General features: G+C 42.5%; 1 protein-coding gene across 5 annotated transcripts in view; it reads left to right on the top strand.

Annotated features, from left to right (window-relative positions):
- Nrp1 (neuropilin 1) overlaps positions 1 to 27,546 on the top strand; it is a 142,262-nt gene that overhangs the window by 34,288 nt on the left and 80,428 nt on the right. For all 5 annotated transcript variants that reach the window (XM_055617557.1, XM_055617558.1, XM_055617560.1 and 2 more), the window contains exon 4: positions 21,334 to 21,515. In XM_055617557.1, coding sequence (XP_055473532.1) covers positions 21,334 to 21,515 — 182 coding nt within the window. The remainder of the gene's footprint in view (positions 1 to 21,333; positions 21,516 to 27,546) is intronic.

Raw genomic sequence — 27,546 nt, 5'->3', positions numbered from 1 at the left:
AAGCTTAATATGAGTTCCGTATGCTTCTCCTGGGATGAGGATGTTGCTGCCTTAGAAGCGACCTTTCACCATCTGGGAAAGTGTTCTGAGGATCTCAAGATCTTGAAATAATGCGGATGAGTGTTGTTGGTGTTTAAATGGGCAAGAGGGCAGGAGAGCTGGCAAATAGTTTCACTGAAAATAGTTGATTCATATGATCCACAGAAAACATTGTTCTTGTTGCCTCTGAGAGCAGAACTGCAAGAAACTTTTTTTTTTTTTTTTTTTTTTTAGAAAAAAAGAGAGTCTGATTTACTAGGGATATGAGGACATAGCCCAGCTGATTGCAATTCCCCAGTAATCGCCAAGGGGGCAAGTACCTAGGGCTATGAGACCATATCCCAAATGACTACCATACCCCAGTAACCACAGAGATTAGAGCACCTAGGGCCACGGAGTCATATCTGGTACAAGATCCCAGCAAATCACTACAGTGTGGACAGCGAATCTTGACCTTCAGCCTCCAAGGTTTGCAGAAAGAGTCAGTTTCCTGGAATACCTGAAAGGAAGTAAAATTCACAAATTCCCAAGCCACGTTCTAGTATCCTTCTCCCCGTCTGCATCTGTATCGGTTAGTTTCTGCTGCTGTGCTAGAAACACCAGAGCCAAGACAAAATAAAGAAGAGTCTGTTTGGCCTTATTACTCCAGAGACAGTCTAAATAGGAGTTGTGAGGGTTGGCAACATGGAGCTGGAATAGGGAGCCGAGAGATCACATCTTCAACCTCGAACAACAAGCAGATAGAGCAAACTGAAAGTGAGGAAAGGTCATGAACTCTAAAAGCCCAGCTTCAGTGACATGGTCCCTCCAGCAAGGCCTCCACCTCACCAAATGCCACCACCAACTGGAGACCAAGTGTTCAAATACTGGAGCCAATAGGAGACAGTTTTCATAAGAAGTTCACAGCTTATGGGTTGTAGGAACCTCCTTGGAGAAACTACTTCCTGGGTTCAAGTGAGGCATTTACCCTCATTGTGCTGCTGTAAGGCCACAGCCTTACTAGACTTGTCATAAATTACATGGTACCAGCAAGAAAAATCAAGGCTAATACTGCTTAGTTATTGCACAGCCATGTTGTCTTCTGGTTTCTGCTTTAAAATCAATGTGTAGAGTATGTGAAATACTGAGTGAAAAGATTGTTTTTCTTTGTTTAAATTTCATGTTAATCTTATTGGGGTATGGCCTTCTGGGAACTCTCTAACTGTGGCCAAATGCCCCTCAGTGCAAAGCCCTGTAGGGTATGTGGGTGTCAACAACCTGTCCCTTCTCATCCCTGAAAGCCCACAGTGCCATACCCTAACACTTCTGGCCCAGGAGAGGTCCTTCCAAGTGTCTTGTGTGAATAGAGAAATCCTGTCAGGGGAACAGACACCATGCCATCTTATATACCAAAGTACAGTTATTCTGACAGTTCTGGATGGTTCCAGGTTGCACTGAGTGGGAGGAGCAGGATTATAGTTAAAGGGGACCTTTTCATAACACAAAAGGAAGGAGACTGAGATGCCTGAGCAATTAAGTTTGCTGCTGGGTCAGAAGGTCAGGAGGCCTTCCAGTTTCCAGCATCACGTAGATGTTCCTGCCTGATGCTGGTCTTCTCCTCAGTGGGATGGCTAAGGACATAGTAGGAACAAAAGAAGTGGCCTCTCAGACTTGTGGCATGTTCCATCCCCTGTAAAGAAAAGCATTACCAAGGATACTAGGTGCTAAAATTCAGACTTATGGCAATCTACATTAACTGCCTACCTGGGCTAACCAAGTAAAAATACAAAACCCGTACTGACAACTTACAAGTCTCAAAATAACCCAGCCTAACCACCACTCCCATATTAACCCAACCTAACCACTGATCTCGTATTAATCCACCCTATGTGCCAGTCCTACCTTCTCAGATCATGCCACGGAATGACTGCATCCTGTAGAAACTCTGCTCTTGGGAATTTTACTTGCTATCAATCCTGGAGTTTAGCATAGTGAACAACCTTCTGGTCATTATCTTTGAATAGCTAGGGGATTGTGGTTTGTTTTTGTGTTTAATTCATTTTAGATACTGATAGGACAACTATTTTAATATTGAATCCTCCAAATACAACAGTTTTTGGGGGGAAGCCATCAATTAAAAGTTCTTTCTCCCTTAATTTTTATCTAAAATTACATTAATCCCAATACCTTGAGCTTGGTGCCAGAGGACAAAGATGGCTCACTGGAGTTCGGTTTTCTGTCACTTCAGTGATCCAGGTTGTAGTTCATTCTTCCCTCTACTCACCTCTGAACCACAGAGAAGCCATCTTCACATATGCCATGCTTTCCTATGGCCTTTACTTGGCAGTCATTGCCTCATAAACACAAAGACATGGCAGCATTCCTTCAGAACAGATCCATCATGTGTTTACAGTGATGGTTTTAGGAAGTCGTTATCAAGATGAAAACCTAAGTATTTCCAATTCCATTACAATTGTGGGACACTTGAATGCCTGGCTTAGATCCCCGGCCCAACACTAACACACTGCAGATGGTAGGGGCAAATCCCAGGCTCTCTGTGGAAAGGACAGAACAAACAAGAGTTCAACATGACTGTTTCCGTGGCTTGTTAATAGAGAGGGCCTTGGAGCAACTTGGTCAGGCTGAAAGTGGGAAACCAATTGCCCAGGGAGGAGAGAGGAGAATCAGTCTGTCTCCCATACGTGGGTGGGGCTGGGTACAGCAAGCATTGGATCTACTGAGCCATCTCCCCAGCCTCAATTTTTGCCATGTGAAAACCTCTCACAGTCCTGTCTTTTTCCTTCTGAGGATGTGCAGCGCATTGCTGCTTCAGATGGTCGCCCTCCTGCCCTACAACACCTTCTGTCTCTTAGCTGGCTATAGTTTAGCACCCACTGATTGACATTTCTCCACCTTCCACCATCCCTCACTTTCAGTATTCAAACATCCACTGTTCTGTTCTCAACTTGTATGGCAGAGGATCCATCCCAAGGCCTCATGAACACTAGGCAAGCACAGGACCACTGAGCAGTACCTTGTCCTGAGAGCAGCTTCTTCAGATTATATGTGAGGATTACAGATGCAGCAGAGCCTTATACTAATGATACGTGTAGAGGATGCACATGTATGAATGTGCTCATGGAGGCCAAAGGTCAGCCTTGGTTATTATTCCTCCTTACACTTAGAGTTTTGAAACTAGGTTTCTTCATTAGCTTGAGCTCACCAAGTAGACTAGCCAATGAGTGCAGGGATCCTCCTCTTTCTCCTTCTCCAATGCTGAGATTACAAGCATTATAATGTCTGATAGTTGATCTGAGTTTGGGGCTTTAAACTAAGGTTCTCATGCTTGTGTGATAAGGACTTTGCTGCCTTAGCTATGCCCAGTCCCTATGTGCTCTTTGATCAGATGGTTAGCACTCTTCCTTCAGAAATAACAAACGTTTTCTGTTTTTCTCTCCTCTGCTGAAAGTTGAAGGCAAATCTTTTAATAGAAGCCCAGGATCCATAACCCAAGCCCAGTACTGAGTGTATTATATTGCTGGCCATGTGACTTTAATGGTCACGTAGCAACTGAGGCTTTTTAAATTTTATTTCATTTATTTTTATAGTGTGTATGAGAGAGAGAGAGAGAGGAGTGAATGTTTTGAGTGTGAGCATGTGTGTGTCATGGTGAGCACGCAAGGATCAGAAGCCAAGTTTCAAGAGTCAGTGCTGTCTGGTCTGCTGTGGTATGGGGAGGAGACCCAGCCCAGGGCCTCCTACATATTGTGCAAGCATTTTGAGACTTGAACTTAGGTTGTCAGATTTGTACAACAGCCATCTCAGTGGCCTAAGCAGCTGTTTGCTTATCACTAACATCCAGGCCTTGGAGAAGATGCCTGGAGAAGTTCCCTCTGTGATTCCCATCCACAGTTCTTTTTACAAGGTTGGAATTAATGGTACGTGACTGGATTCATGATTAGCAAGTCCCTCTCCCACTGTAAAATGCTAATGGTACAAATGGGTTGGTCGTAAAATCCCAAGCAACCCTGTCCATCTGTGTTTTCCTCTGTCCCAGGAGCTAAGACATGAACTGATTGGTAGTGTTCAAGTTTGCAGGACCAAAAACATTCCAGGGAAGAAAAGACCTGGAAAGAAATCCCTCCTGAATTCTTGTGTGAAAGTTAATATGTCAGAAACATTTCTTACCATATCTGAAGGAAATGGAAAATGTATTCTGGTATAAAAATAGACTATATTGTTATAATATGTGGTGTGTTTGTATATTAAATAAAAAGAGAGATTGTACTGTCTTCTAAAAATCTTCTAATGGTGGGGCTTCTGGAATACAAAATTCTTAGGAAGGTTGGAGAAATCCTTTGATGGATTTTAAAGCAGGGAAGACAGGGGTCACTCTAGCTCCTTTATCCAACTGAAGCAGTAACTGTGAGGTCATGATTCCCACTAAAACACTATTTCCCTCTCTTTCCTGCCTCCCCCTCCACCCTTACCCTCAGGGTTAAAGTCAGCACAGGGTATCATGTACAGAGAGCTTGTTTTGCTCCCTACCTTGACTTGGGATTAAACACAATTAACACACTTGTAATGTTTGAGAGTGCATATTGCTTTGTGTGATGATTTCAAAAGTCCTTTGGTCTACTATTCAAAATATGCTAGAAAGAGAAAAGACTGTTGGGATTGAGGCACTCATGGTGGTATGTCCTAGGATGCCCAAAGCTCTGATTGTATCCCAGCACCCCATAAATCTGGTGAAATGTCACAATCTGTGATCAGATCTCTCAGGGCATAGAGACAAGAGGATTAGGAGGTTCAAAGTCAGCTAGTGTATATAGTAAGTTATTTCAAGGTCATCAGGGGTTGCATGAGACCTTGTCTGAAAAGAGGGAAGTGGAGAGAGAGACAGAGAGAAAGAGAGAGACTCATACACACTAATGAAGTAGAATTCTGTTCTTTAAGGACAACTGGTAAGGAAGCATATTAACATAATGGCATGGTTGCCTAACACATGGTCTGTGTTATCAATGTGAAACTCTTGTGCCTTGAAACTTCTGTAACTCAGTCTCCATATCTGCAAATATAGATACCAAAGCAGATCATTTTCAAGTTCATGTCAAGGTTCAGGACTCCTCTAACTTCCCCTGTGGCTCCTCTGCTTCTGGGAAACTCATTGCAATCTCTGTTAAGCAAATGTTATGAACAAGTGTGCCTCCTCTTTGAGTCGGTGATTCTTGGTGAAAACAGTATGCATGTACCCACCTTCCATGTCCCTGATAGTTTGATGATTGAGTTTCCACAGCACACTTCTATCTGGCATGCAGCTATGGTTGTTGCTGTTCAGAGCTGTCTGGAAAAGTCTTGTGTCCACACCACAGTGGCTTGCTTCAGTCTTGCCTTGAAGACAATAGGATAAATATGTGTTTTTTTTAGTCACTGCTACCACAAACATAAAAAACCTTAACCCTCTGGTTTCTTCCAGAGGTTCTAAGTACCTGTAAGCCATGGTGGTGCACAGCATAGTGATTGTGCAACTAAAAAATATGTTAGGGACAGATTGTAGTAGTTAACTGTATGCATAGCACAGAGATCCTGAGGGTTAAATTAATTGTTCATACCAGATTGTGTTACTTAAACTTAGGATCCTAACTCATGCCAACAGATGTGTCAGATCGGCCTATGGATGTAGTCGAAGCTTGCTTCCCAGATAAGAGTTAGAAACTCGAACTTTGTAGTTCTATAGATTGGTATGTGTCTAAAACCCAGTCACCTTTTAAAAACCCAAATAAAGGTTACTTCACACGGACACCTACAGCGAGACTCTTTATAGGAGTGCTCAGTCATTTTCCCCTTCCTAAAGTGCTATTGGCAGAGTAAGGCTTGGTATTTAATCTATAACTCACTATGTCCTGCACCTCACAGTGGAGAAAGGCATAAAGGGCCAGAAGAAAGAGATCAAGAAAGCATTAAAAATGTCAGGCCATAAGACCATGTTTAAATTATTAGGTGAGATGCTGTCTTGCATTTAACAAAGGCCCAGCACACCTCAAGGCCAACTTCCTCTCCACTTGAATGTTTTGACGGGTTATTGCAGTCTGCCCTGAAATTGAATTTCAGTTTGTTTCAATAGCATTTTCCAGTAAATAGGAGTGACTCTGGTATCTCGTTTGTGAATCTTGATGTAATAATCAGAGGTAATTGAAGCATGCACCAGCCTCAGAGACTTATGACATGTTTTTAAACAAGTATTGACTGATCTGAAACTAATTTAACAAAAGCTGAAAATTGGACTCCTCTGAGAAGCCAGGTACAGAATCCAGCCAGGGTCTATTGCAGCTGCATGGAGTTTGGCTTTAGAAATGGTGTGTTCAGGTTTCTTTACCTTTCCTGTAGAGTTAGGTGTCAGTTAGTGACAGGCAGGGTTGTGACCCTAGCTAGAGTTAATCATCTGACAACTGGAATTAATCACTTGTCAGCCTATGGCTTTGATTAACTGGGGTCAGTTGTCCTCTTGCATCTTGGTGGCCCATGTACATAGGAAACCTCTCAAAATGAGCTCTAAATGCAGCATTTTTTACAGCCAAGAGTACAGGTTTGGAATCTTTATATCTTATGAATAAACTTTCCATTGACAGATAATCTTGCTCTCTTTTGTATTTATTCTCTGGAATGCACCAATAGAGGTGCATATAGGTACTTCCAGATAGCATTGTAATCCAGGGCTTCCAAAATAACTGCCTGAATTATACTCTATTTAAAGGGCATTGTGTACTTATTGATAAAACCTGTAATTTACATCTCTATGTTTTGCAAGAAGCAAAGATTAAAAGAGCAGGTGTGTGGTTCTTACAGGGGCTGATAAACATCTGTAGAGAAGAATCTGAAATTCAAATGATGGAATAACCTGTTGTTACCTGTACAGACTGACCTCAGATCTGAATGGTGGTGGGTTTATATTGTTCACATGCCAAAGAAAAGATAATGGGAGGTGTGTACACTGTGCACTTGAGAAGACGCAGGATGGAGATCAAGCAAAGGAAACTATGTGATGCTTGTTGCCTAATTGGAGGAAGTAGAGGAAAGTGATAATGTAAGGAGAAAGCATGAAGAGGAAAATAATTAACAGCTTCATTAGGCAAAACTCACCACTTGTGCGTGTTTCTAACACACACTAACGGCAGATGCACTGAGACTCCGTGAAGACCAGATTTCTCTAAAAACAATGAACCACCGTTCTTGCAACAGGCAATTAGGCATCCGTGTCACCCTCGTCAGTAGTGCAGCAAGGGATTCACAGGGAAGTGGGATCTAAACCGCTTATGTTCCAAGTAGAAATCTTGCAGACATGGGCCTCATTAGAGCATCATTTCACCTGTGGAAAGTGAACCAGGTAGAGTTGGCATGATCGCCTGGGGATTTGCAGACGTAATGCCCATTGTCACTAATAGACACCCAGTTCCCAAATCCCAGAACGTCTAGCTGAGACTATGCCCCTAAGTGTTCCTGTGCTCTTCTGACGAGATGTTGTTGTCATGATGGCTGTTTTAATAAGGTTTCGTGTAATTGGAACAAGAATGGCACACACAGTGTTCCTTGGCGTTTTCCCAAAAGTGATTTATGTGATTGGAGGGGAAAAGATGCTGAAGGCAGAAGGGGCCTGAGGACTTCTCCACCATAGCTGCTTATGAAACAATCCAGAAGAATCAGCTTACATGTCATAAAGTACAGTGTAAGATAGTTTGGCTGTCAGGGTTCTGTGATGTTTGCTCTGGCTATTTTTGTAGATTCATTTTCTCACTATGCATTTCCAAGAAAACAGTATTGTAGTTTCTGAGTATTTGATTTACAGAGAAATTCAAGGTAAATAAACATAAATTCTCATCTATAGGTGCCAAGCTTTCTTCTGTTCCGCACTGCTGGGACTGAACATGGGTTTCACATGCTGGACAAGCACTCTGCCAACAAGCTACAGCCTGGCCCTCTTTTTACTCTTTACTTGGAAACAAGGTCTCCTTGATTTTTTTCAGGATGGGCCTTGAATTTACTCTGTATCCCAGGCTGGGCTTGAACTTGTGATCCTCCTGCCTCAGCCTCCTCAGTAGCTGGGTTTATAGGCCTGCACACCAGACCTAAAAAAGAATGTTTCCATTCAGGAAATAAATAAGATATGACAGTACCTGAAAATGCATTCTAGCAAGTAACATGGAAAATTGACAGTGTTTGTGTGCCGCTAAAAGGCAGGGTATATTCTGAGGAATGTGTCTTAGACCATTTTGTTCTTGAGCGAACATTGTTGAGTGTACTCACACAAACAAGGAGGACCACAGGTTCACCAGGAAATACAGTTTCATGGGATCACTGTTGCACAGGCAGATTGCTGTGGAATAAATGTCTTTCTGCTTTGTGTGACTGCAATCACTCGGTTGGCACATCCCATGAAACTAAGAATCTAATATGTTCAAATGGAAGAGGGCTTAGAGGTGACGGTGACGAAGAAAAGCTTCCAGAAGACCCTTGAATTGTTCTTCGGAAAGGGGGGATTTAAATCAGCAGAGATAAGCAGAAAGAGATGCCAAAAAATAAAAGGAAAAACCCGGTACTGTTGTCCTTAGATGGATATCAAGGTACTTCCACTATTCCCTCAGAAATGCTGAGTCAGCCCTAAGGATGGCAACTGAGTAGGGAGGGGCTAAGAGATTGTGATGTGCCACAGATGAAGGATGGCTTCTTATTTTTATGTTTTAAAATGGGAACCCTGAAGTTGATTCCTGGACTCTGTTTAGCATTCAAATCACCGTTGTAGTTTTCTTTGTCAGTTTCCCGTATATCTACTGGGATCCATAGTTCATCCTCAAAGTTCATGGACCCATATCTATTTCTAGATTCTTAGATATTTTGCTAGTTTGTTTTTTGAAACCTGAGTTGGAACAAATAGGAGTGTGTTGTTATTTGAAGCCCAGGAATTCCTGGCCTTGAACTGTGGACTCACTGAGACAGCTCTAAATCTGGGAATGAGCAAAGCACCCTCACGTGATGGTGGCCAACATGGTGTTGAAAATGCCTCAGGTCACCTTCTACCAGCGCAGCCTCCTCGTCCCGCCTTCTCTGTTCAGTTGCCTCACTTCCTAGTCAAAGGCAGGGTCCAGACCTAAGCACAGGCTTCAGCGTGTCAGACAGCACCTATGCCAGCCATCCGTTCACACAGCTGTGGGAGGCTCTGGGCAGGGACTCATGAGCTAGTTATTCACTGCTAACAAAGTGAGTAACTGCCTGTGAAGCTTGTGGTTTAACCACAGTGACCAGCTGTTCCCAGAGTGCTGTGGACACAGCTGCCCTAAGATATTCTCCTGTGTAACAGGATACAACCTGCTTACTCCCTTCCAGCTAATAAAAGAATGACTGGCATAAAAGCACACTCAGCTTTTTAGGAATGAATGCTACATAAATAGAACCTACCGGTACATTATCCACTGAAAACACACACACACAAACATGCACCTTCATGCATCTACACATGCACGGGCATACAGATGCACATGAACAGACACGCAGTGTGCAGACAGATACACACAAGCTCACGTACACGTGGAGAGACAGACACATGCATGCACACACATTCACTTAATCATGCACATGAAGAAACTCTTACTGTTTAATTGCAAAGTATAATGGAACTAAAAATCAAAGCTTCTGCTAATAGCCTTCTTCGATTTGTCCAGAAAATTTCCATTGAAGAGATCAATAGAACTGCTGTGCATACATTTGCACAGCTTGTGTTTAACATATCTGTCACCTATTAAGGAAAAAGTATTTTTGAAGACATTGGATTTTAAAGGAGAAAAATTAGAAAAATATTAAGTTGAGGTTATTATTTTTAATGACTACCAAATCCTGTATTACTTCTGCTTTGGAAGTCTTTGAACTGTTAACCTGTGTTTCTAAGTGTACATTCGTCAGCATATAATTAGGGTGAATTCCTTCGGAAGTAATTGATATGAAGACCATATGACTTCTAAATTTACAAAAGGCTATTTAAAGGTTAAGATTTTATGAAGGTTATGAGTGTGTCTAATTAGTGAAAATGGGTATTTTGCCTATATCTGAGGGGAGAATTATTACAATCTGGGTCATTAAGAAAAGTATATTGAATCAATGACATTTTCACAGCACAGTAATAATCTACTGTATTACACACAGAAAGAAATATTAAAGGAGCCATCGGGTTTGCCTTGATACTATAGAGTTGCATAAAAGGAAATTCAGCATGCACATTAAACAGTTGTGAACACAGGAACCCTCTCCATCGAGAATTCAGGGTTTTTGGCATGCCTGGCTTGTAAAAGAAAAGAAAAAAAAAATGGAACAAGTGAAATTCTTTGGCTTCATCAGGCCAACCCTGAAATTAGACATGGAAACTGTTTGAGTAAAGTTGTCAGGCAGCATTAGTCTGTGGCTATCAGGCTTGTCGGCCACCTTCTTGCATTTCAGGCCACTTCCTGGGTTCTTCATCCAAAGCATGATAGGAAAGTCTTCATTCCTGCTACAAGATTCTCTGGATTACCCAGGAATAGTCAGTGAAAAAGATATAAGCTGGATAGTGTGGGACACAAGGAGAAGACATGGAAGAATCTAGAATGTGGAGTGATTCTAAACTGCTCAGCTGAGGAGCTGTTCCTTTATTTGGTGTCATTTCTTCATGTTTAGGAGCTAGCAAATAATTTCAACAGGTAAATGTTTCTCTTTACACACACACACACACACACACACACACACTACAAAACACTACACAAAACAAACAAACAAAAAAAAAATAAACAACAGTGACCACAGTTGGTGGTGTAGTCTTAGGACTGTCAGTAGCTGGTCTGTGAAATTCTAAAAACATATCTACTGAAGGAGTAGACAACACAGAATAAGGAAGATGTAGAATGGTTATCAGGGGAGAGGGACCCATCCACACACAGGGAGTGTCCTCTTCCTGTAAGAGCCAGAGAAAGCTAAACAATTTCCCAATCTTGGACAGTCCTCTCAAAGGAGAGGGGGGCCCTTGGCATAGCAGACTCTTCACTCAGTTCCGGAAATATGCTAAGCCTTTCATGAGAAAGGAAGGAAAGGTCTTCCTTTGTAGCTGTAGTGTGAGCTTCAATTATGTTCTTGTAAAATACAGTCCTCACAACCATCGCCCCTGATTCTAACCCTGACAGTTTGCTTACCTTCACTTGCTGGTCCTTGGTACATTCACTGCAATCCTAAGCAAGTCCTAAAACCCAAGGCAATCTGACCCTGCTTCCCAGAGACAAATTAGAGAAAACCAGCTCATGTACTTGCTTGGTTGAACCTTATAGACCAGATTTAGTCAGTTTGGGAGATCGACACCATGCTTGTTTAGCCAGAAGTAGTTGCTAAAACTCCTAACATTTAAGGCAGAATAGAAGGAATTGTGATGCCAAACTATCTGCCTTGTCACATTTATGTCATTTACAAAGTTGATTTCTTTCCTAAATTGTGTGTGCCTGTGTGGACATGCTCAAGCACAGTTAGGTGTTTATGTGTATCTGTTGTGTGTGCAGGTATGTACTTGTGCACATGTGGAGGCCAGAGGAAAACTTCAGGCATCATTCCTCAGACACCATACAGTGTTTTTTCATTTGCTTGTTGTTTTCTGAAACAAAGTTCCATGTAGCCAAGGATCACTTCAAATCTAGTAAGTAACTGAAGATAACCTTGAACTTCTGGTCCTCTGGGTTATACCTGGTGCTGGGGATAGAACCTAAAACTTCACATGTGCTGGGCAAGCACTCCAGGACAGCCTCAGCCTTCTCCTTTCTACATAGGAATACTCGCCATAAAATTGTGCTCACAAAGCGCAATCAACTTCAGCCTCTGTAAATTCAGCTCCACCCAGCAGAGTCACCGTAAGAGGCTTCTAATCTGTGGGTAGCCTCCCACTCCCACCCTCTTTTTTCTTTTGCTCTCTACATTTTCAGAAAAGATGGCTGGCTGTTTGAGGGATTTTACTACAAAAAGAATAATCCCACCTACTCGGCACTAAAAGGGTTGCAGGGTAATTATTAGAGGAGAAAAAAAACCCTTAAAGATGCAAGTATTTGCCAACTGTAGTTCCTGCAGCTCTGATTAGCAAATTCTCTTGATCCCCAGTGAATAATTACTAATTAATCAGGAGGATTTTTTTAAGCTCTTAAAATTAGTGTGTTGGGTCTTGAAGTCTAAAAAGGAATTATGGCTTTATTTCTTCTTTCTAAAGAATTAAAGGGAAAATTGAGGATTAGGATTTTTCTGATACTGTAAGCCAGAGGCACTTCCTTCCAGGCCTGGAAGCTGCTCCCAAGACTCTCACCCATCCCTGTGCAAGGAGCTTTTTGTGCTAATAGCAGGAATCCAACCACAGATCATTAAGTCAGTCTGGCATATCAATGAAGTCACTTAGTGGAGTTTGTTCCTGGTGGTCAGAGTCTGGGCTAGGTATTTCTGAGTTCTTGTTCTCACACATGAAGAACTGAAAATAGGAGATAACACAGATTTTCTAGAAACTCAAGATATAATTTTATTTGGAACAAAATAATAGTACAGATTAAAGGCAGATATAGTGCCAAGACTGACAGCAGACCACATGAAGAAAGATACTCAAGGATCCAATTATTGTCCAAGGCTTCCTTTTACAGGATCTTTGAAAAAGGGATAGTTGCTAAGGGTATAGTCTCGGAAGTTCCCTATTTTAGTTGATGAGATTATAGAATCATTCCCCTACTGTGAGGTCTCTACCCACAATGTATATGATTTTAATCATATGTATGCCTACTTATGCATAGGCATGAGACGGCAAATGGTGGATTCTTCCAAAAATATGACTAGAGAACACAGTTTTGCCTTATTTTATATGCATCCAAAACTTGTTCAGACTGAATCAGCCTGTCTGTTCATCATATACAGATAACTATGGACTGGACTTGCATAGAAAATGTCTAAACTTGATTGTCACTAGGGCAGGACATGTATACCATTGTTTAAAGAGTGTGGCCCAGTGCAGGCTGGAGTAAGGATTCTAAGGCTGATGGGTACATTGTTTGAGGAGAGATTGTATAATACCTGCAGGTGAAGGAACTGGACTGGCAAGTGCATTATTATAAGAGGCAGAGTGTGCATAATTTAAAACCAAATGGCAGTGCCAGGGGCTAACCTACCCCCTATTCTTGCCTGCTTCAAATTTAGTGATTTAAATAAAAGCTTTATATGGTGTGCATACGCTCTGTCCTCTAGTTTCGTGACCAACTATGGCTTTGATTGATTGGTTTCTGACAGTGGTGCTGAGGCAGACCTACTGCCAGTGTGGACAGTTTTCTAGATGCCGTGACATGATCACATTCTGTGAGTCAGTCATGTTGAATGCAACGTAGTGCCTGGGCAGTAGCCAAGCCCCTTTTCAGAGCTGCTGAAACTACAGCCTGCTGTGAACTGAGAGTAAACATGGGAGAAAATAAATATCTACCCTGATGAACCTTATGTGGTGGTTTGCACCACTTATCCCAGCATGCAGATGATGGAGGAAAGAAGATCAGAATTTTAGCTAGGTGGCAAGTTTGAGACTATCCTGGACTAAATGAGACCCTATCTCAAAAAAACAAAACAAACAACAACAAAAAAGCCAGAAACCAAACAAACAAACAAAAAATCAACCAGCCAAACAACAACAAAGCAGAAACACAACTATAACACCCTCCATCCCATTTGCTTTTCTGTGTGTTTACTGCCTCCTTATATACTCACTCTGTATTTCTACCTCACTTAGAAAGGAAACATTAAGCATCTACAAAGGCCATTGGATATATTTAGTGTTCCTAACTCTCCAAGTTAATTCCCATCCTGTCCAATTTATAGATGAGTATCTGAGATTAAATCTAAAAGGTCCATCAGTACCTGCTCAAAACACCCTGAATATGAATACTACTCAGTGTCAGAGTCAGGAAGACCCAGCCCCAGCTAATGTCAGGCAACTGTTGCCAACTGGTGTTTTGTGGGGATATCAGAGTTAGTTGCTGTGTTAGTTATGTTTCTTTCTTTGAAACAAATACCTGACACCATGAACTTATACGGACAAAGGGTAGGGCTGGGGAGATGGCTCTGCTTATGAAGTGCTTGATGCACAAGCAGAAAGACCAAGGTTCCATCCTCAGAACCCAGGTGAAAACACTGAGCTCAGCAGCTCACACAGATCCCTGGGCTGCGGAGTGGAGACAGGAGGATCGTGGAGTCACTGGCCAGCTAGCTTAGGCTACTTGATGAGGACAATCAGGGAGATAGCATCTGAGAAGTGACACCTGAGGTTACCCTCTGGCCTCCAACATACATGCTACATATATGAACCTTCCCATCAGTGGCATCTGCACACATGGGCAGGGGGTATTTTGGCTCACAGTCCGGGGAGCTTCGGAGCTGGTTCTGTTTCTTTGGCCTGTCAAGAGGCAGCTATCTTGGCAGGAGTGTGTGGTGGAATTAAACCACTCACAGTCTGGAAATGAAAAGTAAAAAAGAAAGGGCTGAGGTCTTTTATCCCTTCAGAGGACATGTCTTGTCACCTAGTGACATAAAAACCTCTCATGAGGACGCATTCTCTAGAGGTTCCACACCCCCAGGTATTACAGAGATGGGAACTAGGGCTTTAGTTCATGGGTTTTGGGGGGGACACTTGGATATATATGGTAGCAGTTGTTCCTTGGAGAAAAGGCTGTTTTACGTCAAGATTGTAGAGATGAGGCCTGAGCCTCAGAGCAAGAAGCTGACTTTAGCTCTCATTGCCCCAGCCTGGCTCCGCTGCACTTTGTTAGAATGTTAGCTTTAATACACAATACATAAAAGTTAGCTTTAATACACAGTACATATATGTATGTAATACACACTCAAATATATTTAACTAATATACATATATGTGTGTATACATATGTGTTTCGATTGGAAGCTGAGCAATAGAGGACAGCATTCTATGTGTTTAAAAAATATTAGAAACCTGAGAGGGTAGACCTGTGATTCAGGTGGCAGGGCACTTGCCCAGCATGCACAAAGCCCAGCACTGCATAAACTAGACATGGCTGTGCACACAGAAAATCCCAGCACTCCTGAGGATCAGAAAGGCAAACTCATGCTTGGTTAAGTAGAGGTTTTTAAGCCAGCCTGAGCACCATGAGACCCAGCCTCAAAAAGTAAACATAGCACTTGCAAGATGGCTCAGCAGGTAAAAGCCTTTGTTACAGATATCTGGAGATCAAAGTCAGTCATACACACACACACACACAGAGAGAGAGAGAGAGAGAGAGAGAGAGAGAGAGAGAGAGAACACAAACACATTAAATAAGCAAATTTAAAAAGAAACAAATATTAAATAAACAGAAGGTCAATGCTCTAGAGTTCCTCTCAACCCTTCCCTTTTGTGTAACTTGGCCAGTTATACAAACCCCTTGTGAGGAGCCTGTGAAAGTCAGTCTCTGTCTTGCTCTGTCTGCCTACCTGTCTCTGTCTCTGTCTCTGTCTCTGTCTCTGTCTCTGTCTCTCTCTGTGTGCCTTTCTCTGTATTTCTCTGTATCTTTGTTTATCTCTGTCTCCTTCTCTCTATCTGTAATGTTGTCTGTGTCTCTGTCTCTGTTTGCCTGTCTCTCTGTTTCTCTCTCTCTTTATCCTGCCTGCTTCTCTCTGCCTCTCTCTCTGTCTCTGTCTCTCTGTCTCTGTCTCTCTGTCTCTCTCTCTCTCTTCCTCTTCTGGAGAACAGTAGAAAGTTGGCAGGAAGTAAAAGCATCCAATGAAGTGGGAGGTGGATAAGTTATAAATGCTAATGTCTTCCAGGTGGTCGTTTTCCTTGGGAACTGAATTTATTGTAATTAAAATCATGTGAATTTTCTAGAACACCAAACTTTGCAAGTCTAATGCTAAAAGACGCTGTTCCCTCTGCAGTATACTTGCTCCAAGAGAGGTGTGCCTCACCGTCCCTCCAAAATGCAGACATTTGGAATCTGAGTTAATCCAAGAAGCGTTTTCTCATGTAAAGTTTTCTTTTCAATCTAACTTGCCAATAAATCTTAATTTTGACATGAAATTCCACACAAACAGAAACTTAAAGTCCAGGTATTTTCTATTAAAAATATAAATTTGGTCTTTATTCTATACCACATGTCTTGAATTCTTTGGGGTTTTTGAGGCAGGACCTTGCTGTGTAATCCTCAATAGTCTCTAACTCACTATGTAGAGCAACATGGCATTGAGCTCTCAGCTATTCCTGCCTGCAAGCCTCTCCTCCACCATCGTGGAATCTAACTGCTTGAAACCATAAATGTTATCTTTTATAAGTTACTTTGGTCATAGTGTTTTGTCACATTGGTAGAAAAGTAACTAAGATAGAACCTGTAAACCCAGCACTGCGGATAGAAACAGGAGGATCTCTGGAGCTTTCTGGCCACCAGTCTAAATAAATCAGCAAGTTCTGGGTTCAGTGAGAGAGCTTGCCTCAAAAAATAAAGCAGAAAGAACTATAGGAGAACACCTGATACCAACTTCCAGCCTCTGCTCACACATGTACAGGCATGTACACTCCCACTCACATATACATACCATATACATGCAATTGTTGAACATGTTAATAACTATCCAATAATATTAATGCATAGAAATGTTTGCCAGTATTCTAGGTTATTTCCTTAAAATGGATTTCTAAAAAGATTTTTTTTTTAAGTTTTTAGTACAAAAGAGGCTGTGACCATCACAAAATTGTTCAAACATTTTATCTAGGATGTTGGAGGCAAGCCAGAACTTCTGGAGAATGACTCTCACATGAAATTGCTCCAAGCCAACATGCAGACAAACATGCCTACCTTCTTCACCAGGTGTTTTCAATGCGCTTTCTAATTCTCTGGAAGAGTTGTTCTTTTCTGAAGTATGTTTCAGGTCATTCTTAGATGGCAATTCAGCAGTCCCAACACTACACAGAAACTTACTGCTGCAGTTGGGAAGTCTGTTTCTCTATATTCCCTCACAATTTTTGGAGGGAGTGATGTTGGGGATCAGATTTCCCCACTATGACTGAACTTATGCCTGTGTCAGAGATGAGGGGTATGTTCCTGTTGGAAGACCAGAAAGACAACCACCCTGCGGTTCCCCTTCCTACCATCTCCAGGTCATGTGAAAGTCAGGTTGAGGGAGATGGGGTCAGGGCGCAGTAGCTCTATCAAAAAGCATCCATAGAGGATTGGTTTCCTTCAGTGGCCCCCATAGCATCATGGATCATCTGTAGTCTCCTGAGAAAACCCAGCTTAAGTGTGGCTTGTTCCTCATCTGTGCACTGCTGCACACCTCTGAAGTGTCTGGGTTTCCTCTACAGAAAACCCACTGCATTTTTCATTCCCCAGGCACTTTTTTGTCCTACTTGGCCATTTTCCTAAAACCAAAATGCAGACCTTTCAAAAGGAAAGGGAAACAATCCCTTGGCTAGTGTCCATTTGTCTGTCTGTCTGTATATTTATTTTGAGACAGGGTTTTTCTGTATAGTCCTGGCTGTCCTGGAACTAGTTTTGTAGACCAGGCTGACCTTGAACTCACAGAGATCCACAAGCCTCTTCCTCCCAAATGCTGGGATTAAAGGTGTGCACCACTATACCCTGCAGGCCTTGGCCTTTATTACAGAAATTCTTAGAAGGAAATCTTTATTCTTGTATCACTCTATGCATGACTAGGATTAGAGATATTTCACCAGATAGGGTGAGGTAGAGGGATTAATGCATGCAAAGGCCTGTGGCTTGTGAAGGGGCTTAGATTCTAAGCCCAAGAACAGCCAAGGAAAGATCTGTCAGCTGTCACCGCTGATCTCAGAAGGCTATATGTTGCTTCCCAGAAAGTACGTATCTGCTCAGCCACCTTAATCACACAGGGAAGAGTTGAAGGTAGAGGACTCCAACAGAGTAAAGCTTGATTACCTTCTGAATAACTAAAAACATCCACTGTAAGTTTACATTCCCTAGACTGACCACAGTGGCTCATACCTGTAAATCTAACATTTAAAAATTGGGAGCAGAATTAAGAGCCATACAGTGAATTCCAGGCTAGTGATTCAGGATCTTGAGATTCTGTCTTAAAATTAAGAAAAAAAAATTAAGAAAAATGTTTCCTTTTCTTTTTTTTCAAGAAGCAAGAAGCCACATCGCATCAATACTATGAATAGAAACAGAAAGGACCCCGCTTCCTGAATGCCCACATGGCAGGGTGACCCCTTCTTTAGTCACCTGGAACGTCTATTTTTCAGAGCAGGAGTTGACTTGGACAGCTTTCTTTGTGGCTTTATAAATTAGATTCGTCAGGTGTAAGTTTTCAGGTCTCCCCTACCTGCGGGAGCCAAACAGGTGCCCCTGTCTCTCATTCTGCAGGGCCCTGTGTCTTGGCTGAGGATCCTGACATTCCAACTAAGGGTGTTTGCCTCACTGGCACCAGCAGCAATGCACAGCCTTTTGGGGGCCAGGGAGGGATGGTGGTGAGAGGGATCCTGGGCACAGAGCCAGTGAGGGCTGGGTGAGTTGCCCTGGTATTCCAGGCAAGGAAGCTGGCCCACCAGCTGCGTTCTGTGCGTAGTGTCTGACAAGGGGAATGGTGGGGAGTGGGGCTTGTGTCAGCTCCAGAGGGAGATGCAGCAAGTTGCTTCCCTTTGCATTTTTGGTGTTGCTACTCCTATGGCTTGGGCAGGATCCAGAGTACGTGTAAGAAGCCTATTCCCTAGATTGCTTGGATCTGATTGGATAGTACTTTGAAGGGAGTGCTAAAATGCTAGCAGCTTTTCAGCATCCAAATGTGACTATAGTATCCCTGAATAACTCAGTTTCCTAAAATTGGCACTGGCTATGGCTTATCTCTTGCTAGGAAAGGATTCTAATTCACTCCCCTCACACTTTTAAAAATAGCTTTTATAGTTGCCAAGGGGAGGGCCTGGTATTTACTATCAGAGAATGTATGAATTAAAATACTAGTTTTCTCCTCTCTTGCAATTCCCATAGTTAGCTGGGCACTCTGATACCTGGGAGAAAGCCCTCCCCACAGAAATGCCCTTCCTTCCTCACAGTCCCTGACCTACCTCTCTTATTTGTGCCTGGAAGGCAGCGTGCACCAGGATTTAGTCACTTAGTATTCATACCGTGTCGAGATCGGAGTGAAAGCTTATATTGCGAAGCTGGGTGTGCGGTGCTCAGACCAAACACAACAAGCCGTTCAAATCACAGTTAGATTATAAGAACGTGCAGGGCAGAGCCTGCAGGCCTTTCTTATCAGAGGAGCAGCACATGAAAGGGATCACTGCTTAAAGGCTGGGTGGGGAGGCTGTGGTGGCCCAGACTTATTCTTCTGGGACTGGTAGTACCTCTCAAAGTTGGTTAGGATGTTAGATATATTTTCCTCCTCCTTCTATCCATCCCTCACCTCCTCCTCATCTTTTATCTTTTAAATATAAAGCATCTCTACCAGGGTGAGAAAAGGAACAATTCCTCAGTGTATTTCCACATTTCACAAAGGGACAGTGATATTGGAGGTGTTAGCTGGCCCGTGATTACTACTGGAAATAACAGACTCAACAAGGGAAACGGTGTTTGGACAATAATTCACATATGTTAATTCTTAGCTCCATCAATGCCAGCTTTATTTTCTTCCTGATATACACAAAGCTGGCAGACAATTTTAACTGATGAGGTAATGTCATCTTTAATTTAAAGAGCCTTGAGCTGTCCACTTTAACCAGTGATATCATCCTGGTGATTGTCTCCTGGGATTTTCCGTAGACATAAGTCATGGGTCCTGGCAGTTTGAAGAGGGTTTGCTAGTGACTACGTGGTCATCATGAAGATTTTCTTCACTTGATTTCTTTTAAATTGCCAAATACAGTTTATGTGACTGCCATATTTTAGCCATGCCTGAAATGAATATATCTCAGGATTTTAAAAGCAAACTAAGGTTTGAAATAAATGGGTTGCAACAGTTTCATGTGAGTTCTAGGAGAAAAATGAAGACAAATCAGGTTTGTGTGACTCCCAGGTGGCCTGGTAATTAAACAGAATGGAAGGGCTGGGAAGATGGCTCCCTGGGTACAAATGCTCACTGTTCAAGCATACAGTCCTGAGTTTAAATCCTCAGCGACCAACAAAGCCAGGCATGGCAGTATGCCTCTGCGACCACTGGCCTGGCAGGTGAAGGTGAAGGCCCTGGGGCTCGATCACAGCCCAGCCAGTCCAGCCTAATCAGTGAGCTCCAGGTTCAGTCTGAGAGCCTGTTTCAAAAAATAAGCTGGAGAGCTCTTAAAGAAAGATATCCAGTGTTGACTTATGCACGCACACACACACATGCACGCACACACACACTTTTTTTTTTTTTTTTAAGGAGAAAGGGAAGACAAAGAAAGACTAAGAAATAAAACGCCGAAACAATGGAAATCTCCTTGTTCTCCTCAGGGACACCTGTGTGTTTCCTTCCTTTTTGAAAGATCCTTGAGCTCCAAACACACATTAAATCAGTGTTATCTTTTCACTATTGGTTCTGTCAGCATGATTATCAAGCTTGAGTTTTCCTTGATGACTTCAAAATTGTGTTGTTTCTTTTCCCAACAATATCCCTTTAAAAATTCTGACTAGTGAGTATAAACAAAGTTACTTTCCAATTTTGTACAACTCCCTTTTTCAGAATTTAAATCCTGCTTTGTGACACTGGTGTAGGCTGGGAGGTATTCTGTCTGAACCACTGAATGTGGCTAAAGAGAGAGTCCTTTCTCAGAAGACTGGAGCTGAGCAGAATGGCATTAAATAGTGAAGAATCTGTTTATTATTCTGTGGCCATATGTTTAGAAGGTCGCTCACAGAAATCAAAGTACTGTTCATGGGGCACTCTAGCCAAGGAGACATTCTGAATTCCTAAGAGAACCTCGCAGTTTGAAAAGAATGTCCTGCACTATGCACAAGACACCCCCACCACAGACAAAGCAACACGACTTAATAATAGAGAACTGTGCTTCAGAGATTTTGCTTTTTCTTGTTAATTGGTTACTTTAACTGACATTGTCTGCAAGTGTAATGGACAGCATTATATTCAGTGGTTCTGTGATGTTGATAGCGTGCACAGGATGCAGTCCATTTTAGTTATTGCACCCCCTCCCCCGAACCCTGCACTGGGCACTGGTAATACAGATGGCGCATTTTCCCCTCTTGCCACACCATACCAGATGTTAAGTTTCTCAAAATTTGAAATTGAAAGGACTTTCCTCTCCACCTCACAACACCGGCTATTTTTGTTTGCAAGGTATGACTATGTGGAGGTGATCGACGGAGAAAATGAAAGCGGCCGCCTGTGGGGGAAGTTCTGTGGGAAGATTGCGCCTTCTCCTGTAGTGTCTTCGGGACCCTTTCTCTTCATCAAATTTGTCTCTGACTACGAAACACATGGGGCAGGGTTTTCCATCCGTTATGAAATCTTCAAGAGAGGTAAGTAATTTACATAAGAAGAATCACGTGAAGAGAAAGATGAAGGTCATGACTCCACCCTTTCGTAAAGAATTTAATTTTTCCCTTATAGAAATATTGAAAAATATTTTGAATAAAGTAAATATATCCATAGTATGGTATGGCAGAAGTCTGTTTGAAAGGGAAATAAAGTACTCAAAAAGCATAAATAAAAAAGTGTCATCCTGACATGTATTGACTATTTAAAGGAAATGCACCACACTGAATTCTCTAAAAAGCATTGATTCTTATCTTTTCAGAAATAAGCTAAAATTCTACTGGAGATTAATGCATTCTTACTCCTTCTCCACCTCCCTCTGCCTGCTTCAAGATCCCTAACCCATCTGGTTTCTAACTTCTGTATAGCCAAGAATAACCCTGAACTCCGGATAGTCCTGCTTCCACCTTCCAGGTCATTCTAGGTCTGAGGATCACAAGTGTGTTGCCCCAAATATAGCTTATACCATGCTAGAGATGTAACCCTGGGCTTCATGCAGGCCAGTCAAGCCCCTACCACCTGAGTCACAACACCAGCCATGAAGTTAGGGGTGTGTGTGTGTGTGTGTGTGTGTGTGTGTGAAGTCAAGGACAGTCAGTCTCTTTTACCTTACGTGTATGGTTAGCACTTTATTTTTATATTTCTGACAGTTTCTTAGGCTTCCAGTTTTAAGGGATTATGACCATGATCTACTAAAAGAGAAAGCTTTCCATCTCATACCCACTTTCAAAGATTACCCCACAGAGACACACATAAAAAATGACTAGCTGACTTCCCACTGTGCCATACCACCTAAAAGCTTTCCGCCTTCCAATGGGACCACACAGCAAACATTCCAGATCCAATCTTTAACAGGTGAACACATAAATGCTGTGAGGTATCTGGAGACCACTGCCGAATCATCTTGCATTAGATTTTGTTTCTGATATTTACATTTTTAAGTTGGCTGGTATTTCTTGACAGTCCAGAGACAGTGGCTCAAGTCTGGAACATTGTTCTGAAATACATGCAAAAAGCACCTGCTTAAGTAGGAAAAAGAAATCTAGTCACAACAGTGTCAAACACCTGGGGTGTTTCAGTTAGGCAGTGGAATCAGAGCCCACACCCTACAGCAGGTAGGAGAGCCACTGAGAGTTTAGAACTGTCAGTGTGACTTCACATTTCAAAGATGTCTGCCCCTGTCTTGTGTAAAAAGAACTTTGCGTAGTATTACGTAAGCATAGGGCTGGGCAGACAGTAAAGTACTAGCCTTGTACCCCTAACACCCATGTAAAAATCAGGGCATGGCGGTACATGCCTGTAATCCTAGCACAGGGAAGCTGCAAAGACTAGGATCTCTAGAATGTGTTACCCAGCTGTCCTAGCCTACTTGATGAGCTAGTGAGAGGCTTTGCCTCAAAATTGAAACAAAAAAGCAATACTACCCAAGAATGTGGCCTACAAAGCAATGATTACATGGATGCAGGTTTTCCTGCACTGTATGACATTGTTATCCAAAGGGTCTAACCTATCAGTATATACACACATGTAGCCACCTATGCTTGCTTTCTCACATATGCTACTGTCAAAGGCAGCAGGTGTCAGAAAAGGAGCAAGAGATTTCATTTTCATACTGAAATGAAAATTTCTTTCACTTTTAATATTTTTGAAATATCTGAAGGTAGTTGAGAGAGATGAGGGCGAGGAGCACAGGTTGTTGACTTGTGGAGAATTCTTTATCCTCCTTCATCAGAGCCCACACCCCACAAAACTACTAATCAACTCTGTGTACTCCCTGTATCTAGCATGCTCCCTGCTCTCTTCACTTTAATACAACAGACTCAGAAAATCACAGCCTCCTTCCAGGTCCACTGCCATGAGCCACCACGTACACTCGAATGGTGGTTTTGGCCAATGTACTCCATTTGAGGCCACTCCATGGGTCACCCCATGTTATTAAAACTTAACCACTGGCTCTTGTGTGCTGGCTTAAGTTCAATCCTGCTGGATGCTGGACAGGGCCTGATCAGTTCTTGCCCTTGTCTACCTTCAACTGTCACCTACTACGATGAACATCCTGCTGAGGACTATATTCTGATCAGAGTGTGACTTTTGCTACTGCCACTTTCTAGTTGTGTGGGTGGACGGAGCATCAGTTTCCTCATTAGGGGGACCCAGTACAGGCTGGCTCCAATCTCTCTTCTCAGGAAGCACCCCTAGTTAACCTGAGTGTCCATGTGCATACCCAAGTTGTCCTCTGTGTGTAAACACTCTGTACAGCACACAGACTATCTACACGTGTAAGCATACTATATACACATATACATTTACCAGTCTTTCTCTTAATATCTTCAAATTTCCTCATGAAACATTTGCTTCATTTTCTAACACTGTTGCTTCTGTTTGAAACTATTCACAAAATACATGCATAAATATACATTTTTCTTTAGAAGTCATTTAAATGATACAGAACTCATAGCTTTCTGATCTTCTGAAAACTCTTCAGGGCTCAACAACTTCAAAAGTTTCAAAAAAATTTAACCCACATGGATTATACTAATCATAGTTTAATGCAATCAGGAAATTAATTTTTTAGATGCTGGCTTTGAGGTTTTCGGGCAGTGGATTATGAGTATGAGAATTTGCTGTTCCAAATTCCAAGAGCTGAGGATGAGGACTGTCCTGCTTGGCAGGCTTAACACCCTTCACCTTTCCTCTGGTCACCTTGGACCACCCTGATTCTGACCCCAGAGCCCTGATTTTTCTTTATATCTGCTCTCCCAGATGTTAGAACTTTGAGCCACTAGCCCAATACATAGAAACTTCTCTGGGACATCCACATCTCTTGCCACTCTATCACTGTCCTGCCTGTTAGCCTTGGCCACCAGCCCCACTGCTGAAAAAGCTGGAGCAATTTCTACAGACCTCAGTGTCAGGGGCTGAGTGTCGGTGCTTGGTACAGACTATGTAATTAAGAGTCTACATATTTAACAAGGATCAGGGAGGGATGTTACTCAGTTGGTTGAGTACCTACCTGTTATGAAGAAACCCCTGGGTCCCATCCCCAACAGGAAATAAAATAGGCATAGTACGTAATTCTATTGCTTGATCAGTGAAGGCAGAAGTAGAAGAATTTCACCATCATCGTCCACTACAAGGAGTTTGAGGCTAAATTCCTGGGAAGTAGGGGACCCTATCTAACAGCAGCTCCAAGAAATATTTTAGTTATTGTAATTGTCCATCCTCTTTGTCATTAACATCCAGATGTGCTTTTTTGTGGCCACACAATATACTTGTCACCTTCCAAGTCATAGCCAAACCGTGGTACACCTCTGCCTCTTTTGCAGCTCCCTGGCCTCCAGGCTGGCTTCACTCCTGTTCAACCCTGGGAGATCCCGAGCCATCCCTGCCCCTGTCTCCTTTGGAATAGTCACTTTTAGCCCACTTGAAAGATGAATGCAAGAATACAAGAAGCTCAAGCTCACCATTGCTACAAAGCAAGTTCCAGGCTAGTTTGCATCCTCTGAGATGCTGTCTCCAAAACAAAACAAAGCAAAGCAAACAAAACAAAACAAAACAAAACAAAGGTTCTATTTGGGGCACGGTAGAGAAAATGAGAAATTATCAAGTTTTATCTTGAATCCAAAGCTCGGGGCCCCTGTGAAAACAAGAAAGGCCCAGGATGTCTGAGGCTCCCTGGGGTTGCAGTGGCCAAGGAAGGCATGGATCCCACATTTTCTGGCACTCAGCCCAGTTTTCTCCTATCATCTCTTGGGATTTCTCTGCTATATCAAGCCATACCCACCCTGAGGTCACTTCCAGGGTGTGGCCACTCACCATGGAAATGTTGAAATGTACAGTTTTGAAAGTGAAGTCAATGCTGCTCAAACTTTTTTCCCTCATTGCACCATAACTCATCTGTACATGCTAATGTTTCTCAGGAGAAGATAGTAATGCCTGCATTAGCGTTCTCTGTGCACTTTTCTGAGAAGATCTAATGAAGGTGTTTTTTCCCCAGAGAGGAGATTGAGACATGAAGACACATTGAATCTCAGAAGTAAAATTCTTAGATTGCCAATATCGTGCATCTTATATTATATAGCACATACAACACATAGCTTTACTACATATTAACTATGCAACTATGAATTAATATAACAATATGTAATATGTTAGTATGCAATTATGGTATATGATATACAAGGCACATATATATTTCAGATGTAACTTGTGAATTAGAAACTCAAGTTGATATTATTACTGTCATCTGAGAAGTTCCCAGAATATTGAGAATGCAATAAAAAAAATAAATAAAAAATAAAACTTTACTTTGAATTAACCTGGCAAAATGCAACAGACTTCTGAGGTTTTACCCATAGTCAAGCATCTGGCAGCATAAAGGACTAGCTTGAGGCCATGTAAGAAGCTTTGGGAAGCAGTCTTTTTTTTAAAGATTTATTTATTATTATACAATGTTCTGTCTGTATGTACCCCTGCACACCAGAATAGGGCACCAGATTTCATTATAGATGGTTGTGAGCCACCATGTGGTTGCTAGGACTTGAACTCAGGTCCTCTGGAATAGCAGACAATGCTCTTAACCTCTGAGCCATCTCTCTAGCCTCCTGGAACAAGCCAGATCGCCTTGGAAGTCCAGGTGTATTGTGTCTAGGTAACAAGCTCTATTCTACACTCCAGAACTATGAATAGCTAACTCAGAGGTTAGCCACCTAATTTTGCTTTCAAGAACTTCCAGAACCTCAGAGGGAAACTGGGCTTTCTGACCTGAGCCACAAAGACTGGGTTTGATGTCTAAGAAGTTCCTTCAAGTTTTTGGGCACTTCAGAAGGCTACTCAGTTTGGAACCATGTCAGACTGCCCAGAAGGCTCAGTTAGTAAAGAAAAAGGATCTGAGTTTTATCCCCAAAAACCAAGTAAAGTGCTACGTGTGATGGAACATGCTTGGGGAGGCAGACGCAGATCACTGTCCAGCCAGTCTAACAAATCCATGAGCCCCAGGTGAGCTCCAGGTAAAAGTGAGAGGCGCTGTCTCAAAACAACCAGGTGGGCGGCACTGAGGAAGGACAGCAGAGGTGTCCTCTGGCTACTGTGTGCATACTCACGTGACCTTTCACACACAGAGACGTGTACACATGCACTCAAAGATGCGAAGATCAGCCTTGATATGTTCCCTTATTTCAGCAACTCTTGGAATTTGAGTCGTAGCCAGTGGCCTTTGAGTCATAGCTGGACACTGATGCAGGAAAGAGAAGCCGACTTGAACATTCTCAGATTCATTGCTGAAATTTACAAGATCCTATTTTTGAGGCTGCAGAGAGTTAAGAGCATGTTCTGCTTTTGCAGGGACTCAGATTTGGTTGCCAAAATTCACCTGGTAACTCACAACCGTCCTTAACTGCAGTTCCAGGGGTTTCAACCTTTGTGGGCAAAAGCACTGCTATGATGCACACACATGCAGGAAAACACTCAGACACATAAAAGTGAAATAGTAACTCTTCAAAAGGGAGGGGCGTCCTGTGTTCTCTGCTTTACTGAAGTATGGCTACCTGAAGATCAGAACCGTGATGGCCACCATGGAAAGCTGACATTTTAGCCATGCAGACAGTCCCCTGTTTTGTGCGAGGTGCAGTAGACTTGAAATTTTGCCCATTCGTGTAGCTGCAGGTTCAGCCTGCAGTGCACGCACACCTCCTCTTGTTTTGCAGTCACAAATCACCACAGTTTGCAAAGTCTTGATAACCCTAAACAGCTATTAAAATCACACATTGTAAATGTGGGCCTTCTGCAGAGATGCCTGTGAGGGAGCAAATCTGGGATGGTTTACTGCACCACAGCTGACACTTGGGGGACGGTTAGAGTGTCAGTGCTGCTATCAGGTGACTCCTAGCATCAGGCTGTAATCACAGTTTATGGTGCCCTTGCTAACTGCCACACGTTGACACGCACCTGTGTCAACACCGCTCAGAGTGAGTCAGTCACCCGGGGTCTATGTACGAATTACCTTTCACATTCAGT

This window comes from Psammomys obesus, unplaced genomic scaffold (assembly GCF_907164565.1).
Source record: "Psammomys obesus unplaced genomic scaffold, mPsaObe1.curated_primary_1811, whole genome shotgun sequence".
NCBI lineage: Eukaryota > Metazoa > Chordata > Mammalia > Rodentia > Muridae > Psammomys > Psammomys obesus.
The sequence above is the reverse complement of the archived record's forward strand: the minus strand, read 5'-3'. Positions and strand labels throughout refer to the sequence as shown.